Raw genomic sequence first — 21,604 nt, forward strand, 5'->3', positions numbered from 1 at the left:
AAGAAAGTGTCTGGCATTTTTCCAAATGTTCCTCTTGTGTGTTCGTCACTACCTGATTTCCCAATCCTGTTTCTCATCAGATGTTAAAGGTCAGCTGGGTTTGAAAATGATTCGATTTGATCTGTTTATTTCCAATCTGCTTTCATTCCAGTTGGGAGGAATCCCTTTAAAATGAAAACCACAGGAAATAGGAGCAGCAGTAGTCCATTCGTCCCATCAAGTTTGGTGCACCACTCATATGATCCTCTGTTCTCAGCATCGTGCACTTCTCTTATTTAGAGATGACCAGGAACACTGTGTCATGCCGGTTTAAATATAACCCACAGCAATTACTGCCTGCTATTGTTCCATAGATTTTCCTCTGAATTTGCCACACTTAGAGCCAGAGCGTCTCGAGTTATACAGCATGGGAACAGACCCGTTAGTCCAACTCATCCGTACCGATCATGTTACCCAGACTAAACTAATCCCATTTGCTTTCCTTTGGCCCATATTTCTCTAAACCTTTCCTTTTCAAGTACATGTCCAAATGTCTTTTCAGTGTTGTAACTGTATCTGCCATTACACCTTCCCCTGGTGGTTGACTCTATTAATGAACCACCCTCTGTGTGAAAAAGGTTGGCTCTAAGACCGTCTTAAATTTTTACTGTGGAGAAAGAAACGGAGGCTGGAAAGACCATGCTAAATCAGCCATAGTGTCCAGGGATGTGTAGATTAGATGGATTAGCTGTGGGAACTTTGTTATGGGGGTGGGGAAGGTGAGTTTGGCTGGGATGCCCTTCAGAGAGTCAGTGCGGACTGATGGGCTGAATGGCCGGTTTCTGCAGTGGAGGGATTCTATAATTCTTTGAACTCTTGGAAATAATTATTGACATCTTGAAATCACTCCACATTAAGACTTCCAACACTTTCTCATCTGTAAAAAAAATGTTGAGTCGGAAGAATCTCAGGGCCTTGATCGAGTGCATACTAGGATGTTGTGAAAGTTAGGGAAGAAATTGTAGTCCCCCGAGCAGAGATATTTATATCACCCACAGCAACAGATGAGGTGCTGGAACTATCTACTCATTCCATGGATGCAACCACTCCATGATTCTCAATCCTAGTTCATGACTGTGCCTTTTCTTCTTACAGACCGGGGCACAGCTCTTGAGGTTAATGTCACAAAACGAGACATTGGTCGGGAAATCCAAATGGACATGGGTCTCAATTCGGCCGCTTACCTCTTCACCTAAAGCAGCCAGGCTGATGACTTGGCCAGAGCCCAGCTGGAGAAGGACAGAAGAGCCAATAAAGTCTTTGATAATGCGTGGAGGAAAGCGAACAGTTGTATGGCCCACAGTGTCATACCAAGAGGGTTGACAAAGGATCACATTCATGCAGTTTACACTTACACAGCCAGTTACATCGAAGATGGCCAGTTCTACAAGGTATTCAATGAGGCGGTCCGAGAGTATGGAGCCAATGACACTGTCTATGCCCGGGATTTCAAGTTCAAGAGTTTCCATTATTTGTTGACAGTGGCCTTGGAACAACTGAGAAAGGACAGGCCTCACCCGAGGGGACTGACTTACAGAGGGGTCAGGTTATCAACGAATGCCCTGCAGGCATCACATGTCAGATTTGGATTCTTTGTTTCTTCGTCACTGAGTCAAAGAATTGCCATCAATTTCACAAATCTGTCGTCAAATCACAACACCTGGTTTCAAATCGACTCCAAGTTTGGGGTCCCAATCATGGACTACTCCTGCTTCCCTGAGGAGATGGAGGTTTTGATCCCCCCCTACGAGGTGTTCCGGGTGAATTCGGTGACTCCCTGGAACTCTGGCACCAACATCACCCTCACAGGGGAGGGTAAGTTGGGGGTCGCCGTGCAGGTGAAAAGGGGCAAAAATGGCAGCCTGGTGGTGTTACGGTGCTAGGGGACGGCCAACTCACTCTTGGTCGGTTTGTGGATCCTACTGCTCCTGGTTCTCATGTAGGTGTAGACCTATCCAGGGAGCACCAGCATTTGGACCCTCAGGAAAACAAATCTCATTAATAGTATCAAGCAAGGGAGTGGCCATTCAGTCCATCCAGTCTGCTTAGCCATTCAAGTGATGTTTAGGGAATCACCAATCCCACAACTGCACTCACCTGTACCATTGTATTCATTTCATTTGAATTGAAGTATCTCAAAGAGTAGATGCCTCTTTCTCTCTGCAGAACATTTTGGACACCAGGGCCCTGTGACCAGGAGGAGGTTTGTTCTCCAGCAGTCACTCCTTCGGGCAGTTTCAGCAGCAGTGAGGCCCATGGTGGGGGTGGGTGGAGCGTGACGGAGGCGGGGAGGGTGGGGTGGAAGAAACCGTACCATTTAAAGGAAAAACAGGTTGCTGTTGAATTGAATTCGTAGATCCATCCAGCACAGAAAGAAACCCTTTCATCCAACTTGTCTATGCTGACCCGAAATCCCAATCTGACTTTGTCCCATTTGCCAGCATATTCCTGTGAACCCTTCCTCTTCGTGAACCTGTCCAGATGCCTTTTAAATATTGTAATTGTACCATCTTGTATTGCTCCCTCTGGAAATTCATTCCATAAAGGCTGCCCCTCAGACCCTCTTTAAATCTTTCCCCATTCACGTTAAACCCAAGCCCTTCAGTTTTGGACTCCCCTACCTTCAGGAAAAGGCCTTGCTACTGATCTTGTATGTTTCAATAAGGTTGCCTCTCTCACCTCATCTCCAGGCCCAGTCTGTTCAACATCTCCTCATAAGACAATCCCTCCATCCATGAACCTACACTGTGCTGCCCCTAATGTCTGCATATATTTCTGTAGCTAAGGAGCTGAATTGTACGGAAGAGAAAGTCATGTTGAACATAAGAATGCAACAAGTTGTAGAATTAGGCCATTCAGTCCCACAAGCCTATTCTGCCATTAAATTCCAAAACAGCAGGCCATGTTTGTAAGACACAAGATGGACAATAAGGATTAAAACAAAATGGGACAACTTGCACTAACATTTAAGTGAAACATAATGGCACCTTTTGATAAGGCAGCTCCAAGGGCAACATGGGGCCCCACGAGCAACCATCCAAGACAGTTTGATAAGAGAATGTCAAAGGATAGACAAGTGATTGATTCCAGCCTCATTAATGAAAGGATGTCCTCTCACTAAATGAATAGCACCAGCTAGAATAAGTCAGAAAAACTCCCTACGTAGCTGTATTAACAAACAGTTAAAGCCATTTTGCAGCAATTGGTTGCTTCTTTGAAGTTATTCACAATATTGAGAAATAGGCTCCTGATAAAGATTCTTTGGATAATCAGAGGTAGATTTCAACATCAAGACAGACAGACAAAAGCAATTGAAGCATGAGGGGGAAAAAAACATGTAAACATAGATGAGAAAGTTAATTAGTCTCAGAAGCCTTTTCTCTTATCTCTAAAACATATGATGCTTGGTTTACCCCGAATTAAAAAGATGGGTAATGACTTGCTAAGACGCTAACAGCAGAAATAGCTCTGTAATTTCATACTTTATAACTAACTATATAAACTTATAGCAGTTAGTTGAAACCAACTGTTGTTTGTATTTTTTATATACCTTATTGAGAAAGTGAAACACATCAGAGGAGTAATTGAATTTGATAAAGGCAGCACATGGAATACAATGAATAACAGAATTCAGTAGTCCTCATAGATAAGCGTGAAGGGTCACAAAACTTGAAACATTAATTATGATTTTTTCTTCAGAGATGCTGCCAGATCTGCTGAGCTTCCAGGAACTTCTGTTTTTGCTCCTGGAAATTAACAAATGCCTGGTAAACACCATGAGATCATGGAAACCTGAGGGTGCCCATAGGAATGCCCATTATTGATTAGGTACCCCACAGAATTGGGCACATGAATTAGGGAGGGAGGCCATTGGCTGCACTGTATTTGATTATTGTAACACAAAATGTGCAAAAAGGCTGTATTTGTCTATAAAAATCAAAATGTATCATTGACCTCTCTCCCAGTCTGAGCCAAAGATTAAGGTAATAAGTATGCTTTCACGTTGAGGCCAGATTTGGGGAAGGTCATTTGTCCCTCTCCCTGCATTTTTGCTTGAATAAAAATCTGCAAATTGCCTGAATCCTGTCTGCCTTCAAAGTCTTTGTCCCAAGTCAAGGGAGACACTCCTACAAATACAAGCTCACCTCATCCTCAATCCACTTTCCTGTCCACTCCCCATAACGCTCTAACCTAATTAAACTAACCTGTTACAAATTAAAAGTCTGTTTATCTCCTCCTTAAATTAACTCATTACCTCAACCTGCACCACACTCTGGTAATGAATTCCACAGATCCACAGCCCCTTGAGAGAAGTAATTTGTCCTCATCTGTTGAAATCTGCGATCAATGCTCGCTCCACATGAGGAAACATCCTTTTTACAACTACTTTATCAATCTGCTTTAGCATCTTATCAACCTCAAGCAGATCTTATCTCATTCTGCGGATCCCCAAAGGCTACAGATGTAAACTGCTTAATATCCATGCTTAAGTCAAGCCCATTGAGTCATATCATCCCTACAATGTTGAAACAGGCCATTTAGCCCACCGAGTCCATATCAACCTCCCAAAGGACAGCCCACCCAGACACCCCACCCCTCCCAGCCAGTCCTGTATAACCCTGCATTTCCCATGGCTAACTCATCTCCCTGGACACTATGGCAATGTGGCATGACCAATCCACCGAACCTGCACATCTTTGAATTGTGGCAGGAAACCAGAGCACCCAGAGGAAGCCCCACGCGGACATGGGAGGACCATGCAAACTCCACACAAGGCATAATGGCAACTGCAGATGCTGGAGAATACGAGAAAACAAAGTGTGGAGCTGGATGAACACAGCAGGCCAAGCAGCATCTCAGGAGCACAAAAGCTGACGTTTCAGACCTAGGCCTGCTGTGTTCATCCAGTTCCACACTTTGTTACCCACACAAGACAGTTGTCTGATGGTGGAATTAAGCCTAGGTCCCTGGTGCTGTGAGGCAGCAGCATTGACCACTGAGCCACCATCCCACCCCTCATCTATAGAATCAGTCCAGTAGACTTACCTTACATCTCTCCTCAAGTAATGGGACCAAAACTGTACACAATACTCCAGGTGCTGCGTATCCAACATCTGTGCGCAACACAACATGTTGAGCATATTGAACAATATCACGTGCTCTAAGAGTTACACTTATGACAGTCACAGGAAAACAGAGGGAGTGCGAGTCAAAATTAGACGGTGGTTTCAAAATGCCAGCGCAGTCAAGGATAGCTGATGTGGCACCTTCAATCTCTGAGTTGCATTCACTTGGGCCAGAGTTATAAGACAAGTAGAGGCAATAGAATTTCAGATCGCAGAAGGTAATCCTGGTATTTCTGGCTCCCAAGCCCATTGTAACCTGAGAGAATTGTGAAGCATTCACAAAATGTTCTGCTGTTCAATTTCTTCAGATTGCGAACAAAACACAAACATTAAAGCTACCTCTGGTTCTGTACGTAATTCTCACATGCGACATGTTTAATTCAATGTAATCCGTGCCGATAAATTTCATAATTTCATTTTTGGCTTTTAACATACCTGTAAACATAGTACAAGTGAGCTCAGAATTAAGTTAATGAATTCAATGAATGTATGCTTTGTGTAAATCTGTGTGCTCATTTACTGACATCGTGAAATAAATAATTGAGTTTATATTGGACTGATAATTATAAACTATTTGTACAACTGTGCAGGTGAAAAGTTAGAATAAATAGAAATGGAAAACATTTGAATCCACTCATAAATATATGTAAGTATGGGTGACTCAGTGGTTAGCACTGCTGCCTCACAGTGCCAAGGACCCAGGTTTGGTCCACCCTTGAGCAACTGTCAGTGTGGAGTTTGCACCTTCTCCATGGGCACCAGTTTCCTCCTGCAATCCAAAAACATGCAATTTAGGTGGATTGGTCATGATACATGCAGGATTATAGGGATAGGGTGTGAGGTTCTGTGCATACTTGATGGGTCAAATAGCCTCCATCATCGTTGTAGGGATTTGATGATTCTATAAATAATTGACAGACTAATAACCATGTTTCATCTTATGTTCTAAGTGTTACAAAACACAATTTTCAAACTTTAAGTGGAGGTGATTCATCATAGCCGCAGAAGGCTGCTCTCCCATTTGATAGACAATGGATGGTGTGTTTAACTTTAGGATCAACACACCCCCTGTGAGGTGTGCACATAATAAAGAGGACCTTCATGATGACCTTAGCTAGGATTGGGATTTGAGCCCACACCACTGGTCTAACAATGCAACACAAATCAGCCAACTCGGCTAAAAGGAACCCAACAAAGATGTCTCAAACGTTTTTGTGTCTTTCATGGTTCTAGGATGCATTGAATTCTTTCAGTGCAGCTAAAATTTCCCAAGTGGTGTCACAGAAGCCACAGGGACAATGGTAGAACTATGCACAAGAAGGTTCTGCACTTCCAACTCTTATTTGGAATTGGTCCAAATGATGTTTTCCATTGACTGTGGGTGAGAGTCAGTTCACATTTGTAGTCCGTGCCACATGGATGGACATACATTGACTCCCAAATCCATCCATTATTTACTCAGGCCTAAGAGCTACATCCCCTTGTAAATAGACGGATTATCTTTCTATACAAACTCTGGGTACAGAGACTAGATTCTGGTATCATTGATACACATTGTCGCTAACTATTCACCTAAACGTTCCCAGGAAAATAAAGCCTTTAAAGTGCAATAAATTACAATAAAAACTTGCTGGCAGGGTATCTAGTTGTCATTTTGATGAGAGAGATTTTGTTTGATGAAGATAGTTAGTCAGCTAAAATGCAGCTTTAAAGATTGGGCAAGATATTTGAATCCTATCATTTGTGCTCAGTTCAAATGATAGGATTCAAATATCTTGCCCAATCTTTAAAGCTAATTGACAGGCCTTGATTTGCAAACAGAATACTGATGTGCCAGACTTCCCAATACTTTTAACATGGGCATCAACTTAGTTTCTCACCAGCGATTGCTTTCACATTTTTATTTCTGCCTTTTCGCAACTGCTTTCCTGTGACCGATTCACATTACAAATATATTCAAGATTTCTGGAATCGTTTCTTTGCTCTGGTAGGTTTTGGTGACCTTGAGGACCTTGAAACACAGGCTTGCTGAAAGGCCAGCATTCCCACTACAGTCACACTGAACCCAATTCTGCACATCCCTGAAGTCCAGTGGGGGAAAAGACACGCTGTTGTGTCGCTTCATGAAGCAGCCGGAGTATTGTGTACAGTTCTGGTCACCCTGTTATAGGAAATAAACAGTTAAACTGGAAAGTGTGCAAAGAAGATTTACAAGAATGTTTCCAGGACTAGCAGGGGTTTTATAACAGATTCAATCATTGCGTTGCGAAAGGGGGAGAATTCCGGAAAATGCAAATGGGAGAGAGGGAGAGGAAAAACTGAAGGCAGTGTGATTTTGGAGAATTTTCAAAAAGATAACAGAGTGGCAAAGAGAGTCAGAGCCGGCTTTAGTGGAGAAACTACCAGGATACGCGGAGAATTCTTCAGGAAGTTGAACTTTTATTTGCAAACAAAGGCTGTGATAATCAGAAAGTGGTTCCCTGATCTCCCCCGATCCTCGGGACTTGTTATCCTTTATGCATTTTCAGTTATCATGCTCTTTCTCAGGTTGCCAGCATGCACAATGGTGTCAGTAGGGGGTTATCTTTCTATACTTAGGCAGTAAGTCATTGTCAATAGTTTATGTTATCCTTCTGTTTCTGCCACTGTGGCTGTTTCTTCTTCAAACTATGATAATGATTATTTATTATAACATCTGCTACAATGGACTCTTCTACTCCAAACTTCGTCTATAAGATAGTGATTATTTATTCCTACATCTGCCACAATGGTCCTTCGCCTTGGGTTGACCCCATTGCATCATGCGAGCCCTTGCTTCAAAGTTACATGCTTTAATCAACCTAATTAAGCTGCCTTTAATAGCTAGCCTAGTTATACTACCATTGTTCCACGCTCCCTTGACCTGTTCAAGCACCGCGTTCTATTAAGGTACAGCATTTCATTGATTATTGCAACATTCCATAATTCAGTACGTCATCCTACGGATCTCTGTAAGATTTAACCATTCGTCTGCCTCTATATTTCTATTTTCCATCAGTGGAAATGTGCAAGATGCTGATGGGGCCTGGCCAGGTGACTGCCGGAAGGATGCGTTCTCTCGTGGGAGAATCGAGAAACTAGGGATCATCTCTTGAAAAAAAAGGGGCAGTCCACTCAAAACAGAAATGGTGAAACACTTTCTTTCAGATAGAGAGTTGGATCTTTGGAGTGCCTCCCTCAAAAGTTGGGGCTTGCAGAAACTTAAAGGCAGTGTTGGAGAGATTTGTGATTGCCAAGGAGATGAAAGATTATCGGGGGAACATGCCGGAGTGTAGAGTCGAGGTTAAAATTAGATAAGCCACAAAGCAATTGAATGGCCGAGCAACCTGAATTACTTCAATAATATCCAAAGTATGTTCTAAGAATAGATATTGTTTGAAGGCTGTTTCCTGCGGGAGCAATTGTTCTTTCTTCCACAGAGAAAAGATGAGGATTCCTTGGCCTTGCCTTCTGTGCTGCAGTATTATGCCCTTTTGTGGAACAATGTTACATCGCTGAACTTGCTGAGACATGCAGCGAGCCCCGAGAGTCACCAAACTACATTTGCCTAGAGCGAAATTAAACAGCTCCCATCCTGCACTCTGTATTAGATGTGCGCCCGTGGGTGGATTTCCCAACAGTCAAAAACAAGAATCCATTTCAAAGGAGCACCACACTCTCAGAACTTCAGTGCCGAGGGAATGTCGTATTGCAGGAGGGTTGGGACTGGGTGAGTGGTGCGATGTCGGAGGGTCAGTGCTAAGGGAGTGCTGCACTGTTGGAAGGTCAGTGCTGAGGGAGCGGGCACTGTCGGAGGGTCAGTGCTGAGGGAGCGGGCTCTGTCGAAGGGTCAGTGCTGAGGGAGCGGGCTCTGTCGAAGGGTCAGTGCTGAGGGAGCGGGAACTATTGGAGGGTCAGTGTTGAGGGAGAGATGCACTGTAGGAAGGTCAGTGCTGAGGGAATGGGCACTGTCGGAGGGTCAGTCCTGAGGGAGCAGGCACTGTCGGCGGGTCAGTGCAGAGGGAGCGGGCACTGTCGGAAGGTCAGTGCTGAGGGAGCGGGCACTGTCGGCGGGTCAGTGCTGAGGGAGCAGGCACTATCGGAGGTTCAGTGCTGAGGGAGCGGGCTCTGTCGAAGGGTCAGTGCTGAGGGAGTGGGCACTGTCGGAGGTTCAGTGCCGAGGGAGCGGGCTCTGTCGAAGGGTCAGTGCTGAGGGAGTGGGCACTGTCGGAGGGTCAGTGCTGAGGGAGCGGGCACTGTCAGAGAAGAAGCTAATGCAAACAAGAAAAAACACACGTAACTTGCGATACATCTCTGGGGGGCCAATCCTTCCATTCCTGATCCACAACTGATGGCACACACTGTGTGCCTGTGTCTGTGAGTGTGTCTGGTGTCAGTGAGAGTGACAGAGAGAGAGAAAGAGAGGGACAGAGCGTGTAAGTGTGCGTTAGAATCTGTATTTGAGAAATTGTTTGTAAATGTGTCTACATGTCTGTTTGAGAGAGAAGCTGTGTGAGAAACTGTCCATTTGTGTGTGTGTGAGTGAGTGAGAGAGGCTGCATCTGCGTGTGCGCACATATTCATTTGTGTATTGCCTGTGCTCACATATCTGAGTGACTAGTTCATCTTGCATCTAGTAATTAATAAGTTCACGCTTTTGGAACTCAGGAAAGACTGGTTAAGGTGATTCTTTTTAAAAGAACAGCTCATTTGGATCTGGGAGAAGGTATCCACAGGGAATATTTCGATCTTTACGAAATTAACCTTGTTGCGATCAACTGGGGAAGTAGAGAAATAAAGAAAAACAGACAGTTCATCTGTCTTCACCCAGCTGCTTAGCTGCTTACGACCAGCTCATCCTTTATTTGTCTTCGCAGTATAGGCTATCATTACAGTTGAAGATTATTGGTGACATTGTGTCAGAATTATTACATTTTAAATACAAAATAAAACTCATTTATGTCCTCAGGAGGTCTTTGTATGTTTTCCTGTCAATTACGTACTGTTGGTAGCGTATTCAATGCTGTAATGTAAGAAACACAAGAGTCAATCTGTGCACGAGCATTTCCTACAAACAGAAGCAAGATAGTGACCAGGTATTTTTGATGGTGGTGCTGGTTGAAAGGCAAATATTGTCTGAGCTGATGAGCTCTCTGCACTTCTTGCAGGTATCTCCACAGGATCTTTTACATCCTGGAGAAGCCAGGCCTTACTGAAGGCCTTTTTACATGACAGCCCCACTGTTCCTCGGTGCTGCAAGAAAATGAGCTGATAAAGTCAGACAGTACTGAAGAGTGCCTTCTGCCAATCTAAGTCTGTACACTCTCAGAAATCTACTACCTGAAGTAATCCCACTTTCCCCAACTGGGCCCATAGCATTGAATGTTCTGATACCTCAAGAGCTGATATTTTTTAAATAGTTGTGAGGCTTCCCACCTCAATCACCCTCCAAGGTAGTGCCTTGCATCACTCGCTGCACTCTGGGTGATAACAGTTTTCCTCAAATTGCCTCTCAACCTCCTGCCTTCCACTGTAAAAGTAAACCCCTTATGACAGACCCTTCAACTCAGGGGGTGTTGGCCATGAGGCCACTGTCAGAGAACCCACAGATGACGTCACATCCGCCACCGTCGGGAACACCACTTCCGGGACAGCGAGCGCCATCGCTGCTGAGGCCATCGTCTCCATATCCAAGACTGACACCACAGACACTACTGTCACTGCTATTGCCACCGCCTGCCGCTGCCGCTGCTCCGCCCATCACGGGCGCGGTCGCAACTCTGCCCACCGCCGACGCAACTCCGACCACATCACTCCACCCACAACCTCCGCAGAGGAGGCAGCAGCACTGAGTCCTGCCAGGTCTTCACCATTGCCCCAGACCTCCCCCTTAATGAGGATGAACAGTCAGTCCTGAGCAAGGGGGTCACCTTTGTACCCCTCCACCCACACATCAACGAGTACCAGTCACGTTTGGACATTGAGCAGTTTTCCGCTGCCTCTGCCTCCACGCTTACTTCTCTCACCGGGAGCCTAACCCTCCCTCTACTGACCCCTTCTCCCACCTCCAATGTGCCCCCACCTCCTGGACGCCACCCCAGGCCTCCTACCCTCCCTTGACCCCTTCATCTACAACTGCCATCAAGACATCAATTGCCTCAAACTCTCCACCCTTCTCACCTACTCCAACCTCTCCCCTGCAGAACGGGCAGCCCTCCGCTCCCTCCGCTCCAACCCCAACTTCACCATCAAACCCACAGACAACGGAGGCGCAGTGGTAGTGTGGCACACTGATCTCTACATGGCTGAGGCCAGGCGCCAACTCTCCGACACTACCTCCTACCGTCCCCTGGCTCATGACCCCACCCTGGAGCACCAAGCCATCATCTCCCAAACTATCAGTGACCTCAACACCTCAGGTGACCTGCCACCTACAGCATCCAACCTCATCGCTCCCCAACCCTGCACCACCTGCTTCTATCTCCTTCCCAAAATCCACAAACCCGCCTACCATGCTCGAGCCATTGTCTCCACCTGCTCCTGCCCCACCAAACTCATCTCCACCTATCTGGCCTCCATTTTCTGCCCCCTTGGCCCAGGAACTCCCTACCCACGTCTGTGACACCACCCACACCCTCCGTCTCCTCCAGAACTTCCAATTCCCCGGTCTCCAACACCTCATATTTACTCTGGATGTCCAGTACTATACACCTGCATTCCCCATACAGATGGCCTAAAGGCCCTCCGCTTCTTCCTGTCCCACAGGCCTGACCAGACCCCTCCACTAACACCCTCATTTGCTTAGCCAAACTCGTCATCAAACTCAACAGCTTCTCCTTCGATTCCTCCCACTTCCTGCAGACTAAGGGGGTGGCCATGGGTACGCACATGGGTCCAAGCTATGCCTACCTCTTTGTAGGTTGTGTGGAACAGTCCCTCTTCTGGACCTACACTGACCCCAAACCCCATCTCTTCCTCCGTTACATTGTTGACAGTATCGGCACCACCTCACGCTCTCACGAGGAGCTCGAACAGTTCATCCACTTCACTAACATCTTCCACCCCAACTTTAAGTTCACCTGGGCCAACTCCAACACATCCCTCACATTCCTGGATCTCTCTGTTTCCATCTCAGGCAACCACCTAGAAACTGATTTCCATTTCAAGCCTTCCAACTCCCACAGCTAACTGGAATACACCTCTTCCCACCCACCTTCCTACAAAAATGCCATCCCCTATTCACAATTCCTTTGTCTCTGCTGCAGCTGCTCCCAGGATGAAGCGTTCCACTCCCGCGCATCCCAGATGTCATCGTTCTTCAAGGGCCGCAACTTCCCCCGGCAGTGGTCGATAACACCCATGACCGTCTCCCCCACATTTCCTGCAACTCATCCCTCACACCCCGTCTGCACAATAACACCCAAAAGAGAATCCCCCTCATCCTCACGTACCACCCTACCAACCTCCAGATCCAACACATCATCCTCCAACACTGACGCCGTCTACAATCCGACCCCACCACCAAAGACATTTTTCCATCCCCGTCCTTGTCTGCTTTCCAGAGGGACTACTCTGTCCATGACTCCCTTGTCCGCTCCACACTCCCCTCCAGACCCACCACCCCTGGCACTTTTCCCTGCAACCGCAGGAAGTGCTACACTTGCACCCACACCTCCTCCCTCACCCCCATCCCAGGCCCCAAGGCTTTCCACATCAAGCAGAGGTTCACTTGCACATCTGCCAATGTGGTATACTGTATCCACTGTACCTGTTATGACTCCCTCTACATCGGGGAACCCAAATGGAGGCTTGGGGACTGCTTTGCAGAACACCTCCACTCAGTTCGCAATAAACAACTGCACCTCCCAGTCATGAACCATTTCAACTCCCCCTCCCATTCCTTCGACAACATGTCCATCCTGGGCCTCCTGCGGTGCCACAATGATGCCACCCGAAGGTTTCAGGTACAGCAACTCCTATTCTGCTTGGGAACCCTGCAGCCCAACGGTATCAATGTGGATTTCACAAGCTTCAAAATCTCCCCTTCCCCCACTGCATCCCTAAACCAGCCCAGCTCGTCCTCGCCTCCTTAACTTGTTCTTCCTCCCACCTATCCCTTTCTCCCACCTCAAGCCACACCCCCATTTCCTACCTGCTGACCTCATCCCGCCCCCTTTTGTCCTGCCCGTCCTCGCTGGACTGACCTATCTACTCCCTACCTCCTCACCTATGTTCACCTTTTACTGGCTCCATTCTCACCTCTTTAACTTGTCTGTCTCCTCTCCAGCTATCTTCTCCTCTATCCATCTTTGATCTGCGTCCCCCTCTCTCCCTATTTATTCCAGAGCCCTCTCCCTCTCCCCCTTTTCTGATGAAGGGTCTCGGCCCGAAACGTCAGTTTTCCTGCTCCTAAGATGCTGCTCGGCCTACTGTGTTCATTTAGCCCCACATCTTTTTAACACAGGGTTACTGCTGCTTTCTATTCAGCCACATGTTCTATTCCCCCCTGTCCTGTCTACCAAAATTCTCTGCTCTCAGGAAAGCAACCCAAGCTTATCCAGTCTCTGTGCATCGCTGGAATGCTCCATCCCAGGTCACATCCTGGTGAATCTCCTCTGCACTCCCTCCAGTGTCATCAAATCCATCCTATAGTGTGCTGCCAGAACCCCACACTTTGCTCCAGCTGTGGCCTCAGCAAAGCCTCTCTCTGCTTTAAAAAAGTCACACTCAAATCTTTAGAATGAAGCTTGGTTCTGCCAATCCTTCTAGTTAAGACACAATTGTTCCAGTCACCGAGGAACAGTTAATGTGTGAATTAACATAGAAAATAGGTAGAAGGGTAAGCCATTCAACCCTTGAGCCTGCATCACCATTCAATATGATCATGCAATCTCAGTATCCAACTCTTGTTTTCTCTCCATACCCCTTGATCCTTTTCAGTGTTACGGCCACACCCCTTTACAATATATCTAACAAACTAGCCTTAACAGCTTTCTGTGTCAGGGAGTTCCACAGAATCATGGCTCTGAGTGAATTCTTTGTCATCTCAGCCCTGAATGGATTACCCGTCATTCTTCGACTGTGACCCCTCAATCCGGACTTCAACATTGCGGACAATTGTGTTCAGTTTTGATCACCTATTGTGTTCAGTTTTGGTCACCTTGTTATAGGAAGGGTGTTATTTAACTGGAAAGAGTGCACAAGAAATTTACAAGGATGTTGCCAGGACCCAGCGACTGAGTTATAGGGAGAGGTTGGACAAGCTAGTGCTTTTTTCTTCAGAGGGTAGGAAACTGAGTGGGGTGAGAGTGGGGTTCTTATACAAGTGTAGAAGATCATGAAAAGCATGGATAGAGTGAACACACTCTGTCTTTTTCCCAGTGTTGGGGAATCGAAGACTCAAGGGTGTCAATTCAAGCGAAGAAGGGAAAGAATAAATGGGAACCTGCGAGGCAACTTTTTTTTTAAACACAGAGGGTGGTACGCATATGGAATGAGCAGGCAGCAAAACGGTTGTGGCAGACGCATTAACGACATTTAAAAGACATGTGGACAAATACATGAATAGGAAAGATTTAGAAGGATATGGGCCTTGGGGTTAGCGTGGATGGACATTTTGGTCGGCGTCGACCAGTCTGCATGCTGTAAGACTCTGACTCTATGACATTCTTCATACATCTAGTCTGCCCAGTCCCATCAGGATTTTATATGTTTCTAAGAGACACCGCTCGCCCATTCTTCTTAATTCCAGTTGAACACCAGCCCAGTCAATCCAGTCTTTCCATGAGTTAAGGCGAAAAAATTAATGGACGATTCAGTTCCTCAGTGGTGTGCAAATGTGAAAGTGCATCATGTGGCAGTAGGGTGTCAAATTTAAGAACTAAAAGTATTTACAGTTGGGCAGTAAATGGCAGGGAAAACAATTATCATAATTTTTGGAAAGTCGATCGAACAAAATCTGTCTGCATTTCCTTTTTCTTCGCAGTATCATTTCCATGTCAAAAGTTTATGGTTTCAAAACCCATTTCAGAGAAGTGAAAATGAAATATGGCCTGATGAAATCAGTGATTTCACAAAATCTTGCTGCATTCTCAAACAAGTAGAGAAAAGGCAATTCTGTGTTGTTAGAGAGGAAGTGATGATAAAAGTAATGTTATTAGAGTCGGTACTGGCAGAGAGACACATTGTCATGTAATTGAAGCAGCACCGAACACTCAAGGGTCAATACACTTGGCTTTTATTTCCAATTTCCCTGTCTTTGGGCTTACTTTGGATACCAGTGACCCAAGGCAGTTCCAACAAAAGGATATACTCAAATATCTTTTATTGACGCAAAGTAGATTCCAAAAAAAAACTTACCCATTCAACGCTTTCAATCACAAGTGAGCGTTTCACGATGGGCTTGTCCAAAGATCAGAGCTGCGAGCAGCCCACTTCATCTCAAATTCGAGCCATTGATCAATTTACTACTTCTCGTTAGCTTGTAGAATTATTGCTGCTGGAGCAATAGAGTCGTAGAGACATATAACACGGAAACAGACCCTTTGGTCCAACTCATCCATGCCAGTCAGATATCCTAATTAATGTCGTCCCATTTGCCAGGATTTGGCCCATGTTGCGCTAAACACTTTCTTTTCGTTTACCCATCCAGGTGCCTTTTAAATGTTGTAACTTAAATTGTACCAGCATCCATCACTTCCTCAGGCATCTCATTCCATACAAGTACTGCCCTCTGCATGAAAAAACTGTCCCTTAGATCTCTTTTGAATCTTTGCCCTCTCACCTGAAACCTATACCCCTCTACTTTTGGGCTCTCCCCCACCAATCCATCATGTCGAGGCTGTATGGGACATTCATGATGCCACTTTTGGAATACTGCATGAAATTCTGGTCTCCCTGTGAGAGGAATGACATGGTGAAATTGGAAAGGATTCAGGTGAGAGCAGAAAGACTTAAAGACACAGCTGAAGAGCACTGTTTTCACAGAAGGTGGATTGTACATGGAATGAACTGCCAGAGGAAGTGGTAAATGCAGGTACAGTTACAACGTTGAAAAGGCATGTACACGAATAGGAAGATCTTAGGATGTTTTAGGCCAGATGCAGGCAAGTGGATCTAGTTTAGATAGGTTGTGGAATTGGAATTCAATAAAACAAATCCGGAATAAAAGATGGAATGATGATTTGAGACAATCATTAGGAAAACAAAAATGATGAAAAAAACCCATCCGGTTCACTAATGTCCTTTAGGGTAGAAAATCTGCCATTCTTACCTGGTCTGGTCTACATATGACTCCAGATACACAGCAACGTGGTTGACTCTTGACTATCCTCTGGGCAATGAAGGGATTGGTGATAAATGTTGACCTAGCCAGTAACTTGCACATTTCCTTAGAAAGAAACGCAGTGTCATAACATTCAAGGCTATGGACAAAGTAATTAAAAGTGGGATAAGTGTAGACTTAAAGTAGATATTTTTTGGTGTAGACTCGATAGGCTGAAGGGCCTCTATATGATTCCGTTCTATGATTCACTGAACACTGTGCTACAACCATTCACTAAAACCCCACCACGAAAGGCATTTTTCCATCCCCACCCTTGTCTGCCTTCCAGAGGGACTAGTCTCTCCGTGACTCCCTTGTCTGCTCCACACTCCTCTCCAACCCCACCACACCCAGCACTTACCCCTGCAACCACAGGAAGTGCTACACTTGCCCCCACACCTCCTCCCTCACCCCCATCTCAGGCCCCAAGATAACTTTCCACGCAAGCAGATGTTCACCTGCACATCTGCCAATGTGGTATATTGTATCCGCTGTACCCGTTGTGACCTCCTCTACATTGGGGAAACCAAATGCAGGCTTGGGAACTGCTTTGAGGAAACACCTCTGCTTGGTTCGCAATAAACAACTGCACCTCCCAGGTGCGAACCATTTCAACTCCCCCTCCCGTTCCTTAGACAACATGTCCATCATGGGCCTCCTCCAGTGCCACAATGATGCCACCTGAAGGTTACAGGAACAGCAACTCATATTCCGCTTGGGAACCCTGAAGCCCAACGGTGTCAATGTGGATTTCACAAGCTTCAAAATCTCCCCTCCCCGCACTGCATCCCAAAACCAGCACAGCTCGTCCCTGCGTCCCTAACTTGTTCTTCATCTCACCTATCCCCTCCTCCCACCTCAATGTGCACCCACATCTTCTACCTACTAACCTCATCCTGCCCCCTTGACCTGTCCATCCTCTGCGGACTGACCTATCCGCTCCCTACCTCCCCACCTACATTCAACTTTACTGGATCCATCCCCACCGCTTCACCTTGTCTGTCTCCTCTCCACCTATCTTCTCCTCTATCCATCTTCGATCCGCCTCCCCCTCTCTCCCTATTTATTTCAGAACCCTCTCCCCATCCCCCTCTCTGATGAAGAGTCTAGGCCTGAAACATCAGTTTTTGTGCTCCTGAGATGCTGCTTGGCCTGCTGTGTTCATCCAGCTCTACACTTTGTTCTGTGAAAATGACCCGCTTTTGCGTAATCTTCCTTTCCTGTCAACAATCCTACCCATGCTCCATGCTCATACATCACCACTAGCATCTTAAATGATCCTGAGAGACAGTGCATTGCTCGTGGAGGCTTGCGATAGTGAGAATGAGAGAGAGTCGAACACAGACATATGGAAGCACAGAGGCAGAAGACCATGAGGAGAGATTTGACAGGCTGGGGTTGACTTCCTTGGAGTGGAGCACACTGAAGGAGTTCACGATTGAAATTCTGAGTGGCATAGATAGGGCAGACAGAAGGAAACTTTTGCCCTAGATGAGGGGTTCAATGACCAAGTGTATAGATTGAAGGTCAGGGGAAGAATGTTCAGAGGGGATGGGAATAAAATGTTTTCTCCTAGATGTTGGTGGAACCTGGAGCTTACTGACTGTTAGGGTGGTAGATGGAGAAATCCTCATCGCATTGAAGCAGGACTTCGATGTACAACTGCAATATCAAAGTGTAAAGGTAATGGTGAAGTCGCCATGGATCCAGAGGATTATAATGCTGTTCTCTCATTCAAGAAAAGGCCTCAATCTTGAGTGAGACTCAAGAGAGAGAATTGATGCTGCCTTAACCTGACAGTCACCACACCTCAGGCAGGAGAGAACTGGACAAGGCCGGACCTTTCCTGGGGACCTCAGCCAAGACAAGAATTGAAGTGACACTGTTGGAATCACCCTGCATTGCAAACCAGCCTTCCAACCAACTGAGCTAACTGGCCCTGAATGTAGGGGCATGCTTGAAAAGGGGATGAGAGTGCTCTGTCAGACTATAAGATATATGACAAGAATTAGGCCATTCAGCCCTTCAAGCCTGATCTGCCACTTGATCATAGTTGATATGCTTCCCAACCTCATTCTCGTCCCTTCTCCCAGTAACCTTTCATCCTCTTAGAAATCAAGAGCTTATCTGTCTGTCTTCAAGACACTTAATGACTTTGTCTCCACAGCCCTCTGTGGCAATGTGTTCCACAGATTCATCACCGTCTGGCTGAAGAAATTCCATCTCATCTAAGTTCTAAACGGCTGTCCCCTCACTCAGTGACTATCCCGCCAGGCCCTAGTCCCTCCTACTAGTGGGAACATTTTCTCCATGATCAGTCTATTCAGGCCTCTCAGTATTTCATACTTTTCAATCAGGACCCCCTTCATCCTTCTAAACTCCATTCAGTGCAGACCCAGAGTCCTCAACCACTCCTCGTCTGACAAGTCCCTCATCCCTGGGATCATTCTTGTAAATCTCTTCTGGACCCCCTTCTCAGGAAGGGTGTGATAATTTTGAAGGAGCCAAGAACGTATTTGGCTGCTTTTGAGCAATGCAGACTTCACTGTTACCTTGATACTTTGATATTGCAGATGTGCATCTAAATACTGCTTCTGATCTCTCTGCCTCACTCCAAAGTGAAGGAATCGCTGCAGACTTCATGCTGTCAATAGTGAACCGATAAAAATAAAATTAAATATCTTCAAGACATCAGAATTCCCTTCACTAACAATGAAATGAGTAATACGCAGAATGAGACAGGCAATACGCACAAGTAGATTTCGCATGAACTAGTGCAATAAGGATCTGAGAAACCAACTGGTTTCGGTCACCCTTTCAGTTGCACTTTTACTGACTGCACATGCAAGTTCAAATACCGTTGCGCTCAGAAAAACTTTCTGAAAACAAGGACAAATCCTGAAGCAACACAGCTCAGAGACACAGGAGTCAGTCATTGCATGTCAATGGAAGAAGAAAGGAGGAGAGGAACAATGTGCTATGTGTTTATCACTCTGCTGACTGCCCTCTGTTTCGGTTGTAAGTATTTACAATGTTGGCTCAGGCAAGAAATAGATTCTTTTTCACCTTGAATCCTCTGGCTTTGTTTTTCCCCAAATCTGCTTGCTGGTGACACACCAAGGTGGTTGAACCGACCATACTCATTCTCTTGCATGGGAACAGACCCTTCGGTTCAACCAGCCCGCGCCGACCATATTTCCAATCTAAACCAGTCCCACCTCCCTGTATTTGGCCTATATCGGTCCAAAGCTTTCCTATTGGTATACTTACCCAAATGTCTTTTAAAACATTGCAATTCTACCTGCATCCATCAATTCCTCTAGCAGTTCCATTCACGCAAAAACAACTCTATGTAAAAAAAGTCCCTCATGTCCTTTTAAAATTTTTTTCTCCTCCCCTTAAAACAAAATGTCCCCAAGTTTGAACTCTCCCACCTTCGGGAAAAGGTCTTTGCGACTTAGCTTGTCTGTGCTCCACAGGATTTTATAACCCTCTATGAAGGTCAGCCCTCAATTTACTATATTCCAGTGAAAAGAAAATCCCAGCCTTTCCAGTCTATTTTTGTAAGTCAAACCCTCCATTCCCAGCAACATCCTGGTGAACCTTTTCTAAACCCTCTCCACTTTAATAATATCCTTCCTCTGTTGTTGCTTGGGTTGGAGAGTTTTGGTTATTAAGAGAGATGACATAGACTGGGGTTGTTTTCCTTAGAGCAGAGGACACTGAGGATGTACATGACTGAGATGAACAAAGTTATGAGTGGGATAGACTGCTAAGATGAGAAGGAACATTTGCCCTTGATGGAAGTATAAATAGCCAGGGGAATAGATTTCAGGAGAGAAACAGAAGGCTTAGAGGGGATGTGAGGGAAAAATATTTCATCCAGATGGTGGCTGGAATCTGGAACTCGCTCCCTGTCAGTGTGATAGAGGCAAAAGTCATCATAACATTGAAGAAGCATTTAGATGTGCATTTTCAATGCTATACCAATTAAGACGATGGACCACTTTCTGGGAAATGTGACTACTTGCGATTATTTAGGTGTTTGTCTTTGGCACCATCTTGTTGAGCCGTAGGCCTCTGTGACTGCATAATAGGTTTGAACAAAATACGGTCAATCTCTTGCCCACATCCTCACAGAAAATTCACCAGGATTTCCTGCTTCCTCTGTCTGCTAAGGGAAACATGAAGAGTTTCGTAATCTGGACTCGTATGCACTCTGATCACATCCTCCAGGCTATGCTTGCTTCATTGATTCCTCCAATGTATATGGAGTTTAAAACAGTCATGCTCACCCCGACCTTCTCAAGCGGCAACTAGGGACTGGTAGTACATGTTGGCCAGCAGCAATGGCCACATCCCTTGAGTGAATAAAACAAAAAACAAGGCCACGTGGACTCAGAATTATAAAGGAGAGCTGCAGCCACTGGGCCGTAGACCAATCCCAATATTTTTGATATAACAAGGTGTAGAGCTGGATGAATTTCCTGCTCCTATGATGCTGCTTGGCCTGCTGTGTTCATCCAGCTCTACACCTTGTTTATCTTGGATTCTCCAGCATCTACAGTTCCTTCTACTCCTTCCACTGACCTTATTTCTTTTTGGTGCAGTCTTATGTTTGTATTCCCTGTCTCTTTCTATCAAACTTTGGTTGTCATTATCTGTATCGATATTCTAACTTTCCAAATATCTCCTCACGGGAACCAAGTATGCTTCCCACCAACACACATGTGCAACACCTCAGCCCCCATCTCCCCACCGCCACATCTCCCCCCACCACGACAATCTCAGGTGAGCCAGAATGATCTGCTGCCACTGTTTTGAAGAGTAGGGTGGACATTCCCATTGGTCATACCAATATTTATCCTTCAAGCAATATTCCCAATGATGCATTATTTGAGCTTTAACTTAACTCATTGTGGGGGTTACTTAGAGTACAGATGAGTTAATACAATTCCGATCTGACAACAGTGACTGTTCTTCAGAAAGGGACTTGTTGGCTGGAAGATGTATTGGGATCTATAAGATCATTGAAGGTGCTATATAAACGTTGATCCAACCACTTGGTGCCTCTGTGAAAGCCAATGATTGGGTTGAT

General features: G+C 45.6%; 1 protein-coding gene across 1 annotated transcript; it reads left to right on the forward strand.

Moving 5' to 3' along the window:
- The first annotated feature begins 1,185 nt into the window (after positions 1–1,185).
- Positions 1,186–1,922, forward strand: LOC125449612 (erythroblast NAD(P)(+)--arginine ADP-ribosyltransferase-like). Its single transcript, XM_059642781.1, has one exon. It carries the CDS (start codon positions 1,332–1,334, stop codon positions 1,920–1,922), a length of 591 nt encoding a protein of 196 aa, XP_059498764.1. The 5' UTR covers positions 1,186–1,331.
- Positions 1,923–21,604: the final 19,682 nt, after the last annotated feature.

This window comes from Stegostoma tigrinum, chromosome 46 (assembly GCF_030684315.1).
Source record: "Stegostoma tigrinum isolate sSteTig4 chromosome 46, sSteTig4.hap1, whole genome shotgun sequence".
In the NCBI taxonomy this organism is placed as follows: Eukaryota; Metazoa; Chordata; class Chondrichthyes; order Orectolobiformes; family Stegostomatidae; genus Stegostoma; species Stegostoma tigrinum.

Coding starts and splice junctions, on each gene's coding strand:
- LOC125449612 (XM_059642781.1), top strand. CDS start 1,332: ATGGCCCACAGTGTCATACCAAGAGGGTTGACAAAGGATCACATTCAT.